Below are 4,353 nucleotides of genomic sequence, written 5' to 3'. Positions count from 1 at the left end.
CCTTCCGGCTGTCAGGCCCGCCGGGGCGCCCGCTCGGGGACGCGCGCCGGCCCCACGCCGCGCCCCCGGCCCCTCGCGCGCGCGGGAGACGGGCGCACGCTCGGCCCCGCCCCCGCTGGCCGCGGGCTCACGCCGAGCTCCCCGCGCCGCCTGAGGTCTGGAGAATCGAAACCCGCGGGAGCTCGCCCTGTCCCTCGCGCGCGCCGCCTGACCGGCAAGGGGAAGTGGGCGCCTTAGTTTTCGCCGAGGCCGGGTTTATTAACGGAGTAAATGGCCTAGCTTGACATGACACATTGTCTAGTAAAACGATGGTCGGGGGTTGGGGGAGTCGAAAGAACCTCTGGAGCCCCGTCCATAAGCCATAATGACGCGCCAGAAAAGGCGAGAATTTTATGTTTGGGAAGTTTCTGCAGTTGCGCCAGTGTCGCCGGGTTCTGGTTGTGCAGGCCACTTAGAACTCTTGAGGCATCGGAAATGTTTCTTCGTTGGAGGGGAGAAAAAATAAAATAAAAAGAGGGGCTTTGTGTGTGGGGGTGGTGGGGGAGGAATCCATACGTCAGATACAAGTACAAGCACAAGAGTGCACACTCACACCCGCCGCCGGCCTCGCGCTCCGGGACCGGCCACCGCAGCCTTTCAGCTCCGCGGGGCTCGGGCAGCTGGGCGGGCGGGCGGGGGCGGTGCCCTATGCAGATGAGGAGGGTGTGGCGATTCGTGCGGCGCCGGGCCCCGGAAGCGCCCAGAGGACCTCGTATAAAAAAAGTACTGAGGCCGTTTCTGCCGCACAACTGCTAAAGCTCCAGAGACAGGAACGTGTGCGGCGGCGGCGGCGGCGGCAGCAGGAGCCGCCACCTCCGGGACCACCGCGACTCAGGCGGCGCGGGCGGGGGTGAGGGGCGGGAGTGGCCGGCGCGGGCGGCGGGGGTCTAGGAAGGACTCGAGTCGCTCGCCGCGGCCGGGAGCGCACTCGCTGCTCCCGAAGAGTTGTCGCCTCGCAGTTCTTCGCTCGCCTCGCTCCTAGAAGGGGCGGCCGCCTCCAGGTGACACAGACGGGACTCCCGCTTGCGCTTTTCCAGATGCATCAGAGATACTTTTGGTGCGGGGCTGCTCTTGCGGAGCGCGGCGCGCGCGGCTGGGGGACCGCGGGGGCCTGGGGAGGGAGCGTCTCCGGGGTGTCCCCCTAGGCGAGGCGGGGGCATTCAAGCGGGGAAAGGGGGCGCGTTCCTGCCTTCGCGGCCCCCCCCGCCCCCAACGTCCGCCCGGCCGCTTCTCAGCGTCCTCAGCGCGCTCCTTCCCCCACTTCCCTTCCGTTCTCTCTTAGGACCGACCAGGGCCAACTGGCGTTCGGCGGGCACTTCATGGCGGAAGGCGAAGGGTACTTTGCCATGGCCGAGGACGAGCTGGCCGGCGGCCCCTACATCCCCCTGGGCGGCGATCTGAGCGGCGGCGACTGCGGCGGCGGCGGCGGCGGGTTTGCCGGGCATTGCTTGGAATACTGCGAGAGCCCCACGGCGCACTGCAACGTGCTGAACTGGGAGCAAGTGCAGCGGCTGGACGGCATCCTGAGCGAGACCATCCCGATCCACGGGCGCGGCAACTTCCCCACGCTCGAGCTGCAGCCCAGCCTGATCGTGAAGGTGGTGCGGCGGCGGCTGGCCGAGAAGCGCATCGGCGTCCGCGACGTGCGCCTCAACGGCTCGGCCGCCAGCCACGTCCTGCACCAGGACAGCGGCCTGGGCTACAAAGACCTGGACCTCATCTTCTGCGCCGACCTGCGTGGGGAAGAGGAGTTTCAGACTGTGAAGGACGTCGTGCTGGACTGTCTGTTGGACTTCTTACCCGAAGGGGTGAACAAGGAGAAGATCACACCACTCACGCTCAAGGTAAAGCACACCCCCCCGCCCACCCCAGAGGGGCCCGGGGCCCCCGCGGCGGGCCGGGCGCGAGTGCTGCACGGCTGACACCCGGGGCTCGGGTCGGCCACCTGGACCCGTGTGCGCGCCCTAGCTAATTTTGCTTTTGAGTTAATTTTTTTTCTGAGTTCACGAAGGTGCGTGGACTTGTGTCTGAGTGTTTTCCTTGACTTGCTGCTTCAGCGCCCCGGGCCTTCTGCTTCCTCATCTGCCCTGCCCTCTCTTCCTTCTCCTTATTTTTTAACTCTTGGCTTTCCTTGCTTGAGTCGTGTCCGGAGTACATTCGTACATTCTGATAAATAGAAGAGTGAAATGTCCATCTTTTTTTTTTTTTTTTTGAGTCATTGGATGTTTGAGTCTCTGGGAAAAAGAGCAGCCTGCCGCAGAGGCGAGTCAATGGGCTTATTATTGTGTTGGAAAAAGTGACTAGATTTCCTAGCTGCTTTTTGCTGACTCCAGGCATTAAGAATAAATACGGCTTTTCTCCGGGTTGGTTCTTGGGTTCTGGATATAATGGGTCCCCTCCTCCCCGCTTTGGCCCAAAGCGCGTTAAAATGATCAGAGGAACCAGCCTCCCAGAATGTCTTAATTTAGTTCATATTTGATTTTAGCTGCAGAATCCCTGCCGGGACCCACAAGATACTGATCCTATCAGTTGCCTGGGGGTTGGAGGGGAAACTAGGTGACTAGGGACAGGATGAGAGGCAGACTGACTTTTTACTGTAGGTCCTCTGTCTTTTGAATATTGCAGCTATATTGTGTGAATCTTGTACCTGTAAGAACAGTCTCAAAAAATAACATTTCAAAAGTCAGACATGACAACAGAACCACTTAGTACTGTGCTATGTCTGGCAAAAGCCTCAAACTATTACTTCTAGTCTCTTCCCCAGACAGCAGAACCACTCGTTAAATGTATTTTTTTGTTGTTGTTGTTTTCAGAAGACTGTTTAATGTTTAAACCTGTAGGTAGTGTTTTGCTGAAACTTGACAAAACGAAAGGGAAGGAGCAAAATAATTCTCAGCTGTGATGAGGATGTGTTTATTATTTTTTTCCAGGTTTGCTCATCTTCTTGTTTTGTCTTTTAAATTGTAGGAAGCTTATGTGCAGAAAATGGTTAAAGTGTGCAATGACTCTGACCGATGGAGTCTTATATCCCTGTCAAACAACAGTGGCAAAAATGTGGAACTGAAATTTGTGGATTCCCTCCGGAGGCAGTTTGAATTTAGTGTAGATTCTTTTCAAATCAAATTAGACTCTCTTCTCCTCTTTTATGAATGTTCAGAGAACCCGATGACTGAAACGTTTCACCCCACAATAATCGGGGAGAGCGTCTATGGAGATTTCCATGAAGCCTTTGATCACCTTTGTAACAAGATCATTGCCACGCGGAACCCGGAGGAAATCAGAGGGGGAGGCCTGTTAAAGTACTGCAATCTCTTAGTGAGGGGCTTTAGGCCCGCCTCTGATGAGATCAAGACCCTTCAGAGGTATATGTGTTCCAGGTTTTTCATCGACTTCTCAGACATTGGAGAGCAGCAGAGAAAACTGGAGTCCTATTTGCAGAACCACTTCGTGGGCTTGGAAGACCGCAAGTATGACTATCTCATGACCCTTCATGGAGTGGTGAATGAGAGTACCGTGTGTCTGATGGGACATGAAAGAAGACAGACTTTAAACCTGATCACAATGCTGGCTATCCGGGTGCTGGCTGACCAGAATGTCATCCCTAACGTGGCCAATGTCACTTGCTATTACCAGCCGGCCCCCTATGTAGCAGATGCCAACTTCAGCAATTACTACATTGCACAGGTCCAGCCAGTGTTCACATGCCAGCAACAGACATACTCCACTTGGCTACCCTGCAATTAAGAATCATTTAAAAATGTCCTGTGGGGAAGCCATTTCAGACAAGATAGGAAAAAAAAAAAGAGAGAGAGAGAGAGAGAAATAAAAAGAAAAAGGCTGAGTGACCCAGCCCTTATTAGGGATATGTTTTGTGCAATGATGATCTGCTCCTGGTTTTAAACTTGGCAAAGCTTTGTGGATCTTTTCATAGGTATGGGGGCACGATCTCAAAATAACCCACCCACCACCACCAACCCTCCCGCCTGATTCTCCTACCCAATTGGATTCTTTCCTGAAACAAAAGAGACCTGTCATTAAAAGCAACCAGGTTCTCCTAAAATAACAAGAGACAGAGGAAAAAAAAGCTTGATGACAATATGGGTTTGCAGTACCTGCTCCCATAGCTTTGCCATAGGAAAAAAAGACAAGTGGCTGGTTTCTTATAAGATGGAATTCATGAAAGGGAATATACAGAGATTAAAAAAAAGGCCTCCCTCCAACTTAATTATCAATTCAGGAGTTCAGATAGTAACAATGGTACAGGAAGAAGGGGTACACCAACATTGGGATTGCTGAGGCTTGTAGTGAATACTA

The 4,353-nt window shown here is 54.5% G+C and overlaps 1 protein-coding gene across 1 annotated transcript; it reads left to right on the top strand.

Moving 5' to 3' along the window:
- The first annotated feature begins 1,076 nt into the window (after positions 1-1,076).
- Positions 1,077-3,783, top strand: TENT5A (terminal nucleotidyltransferase 5A). The gene is made up of 3 exons (XM_052645944.1): positions 1,077-1,096; positions 1,322-1,883; positions 3,007-3,783. Exons 1-3 carry the CDS (start codon positions 1,077-1,079, stop codon positions 3,781-3,783), a joined length of 1,359 nt encoding a protein of 452 aa, XP_052501904.1.
- The last annotated feature ends 570 nt before the right edge of the window (positions 3,784-4,353 follow it).

The sequence above is a fragment of the Budorcas taxicolor genome, chromosome 9 (genome assembly GCF_023091745.1).
Source record: "Budorcas taxicolor isolate Tak-1 chromosome 9, Takin1.1, whole genome shotgun sequence".
NCBI lineage: Eukaryota > Metazoa > Chordata > Mammalia > Artiodactyla > Bovidae > Budorcas > Budorcas taxicolor.
Note: the sequence above shows the minus strand (reverse complement) of the source record. Positions and strands in the feature narration are given on the sequence as shown.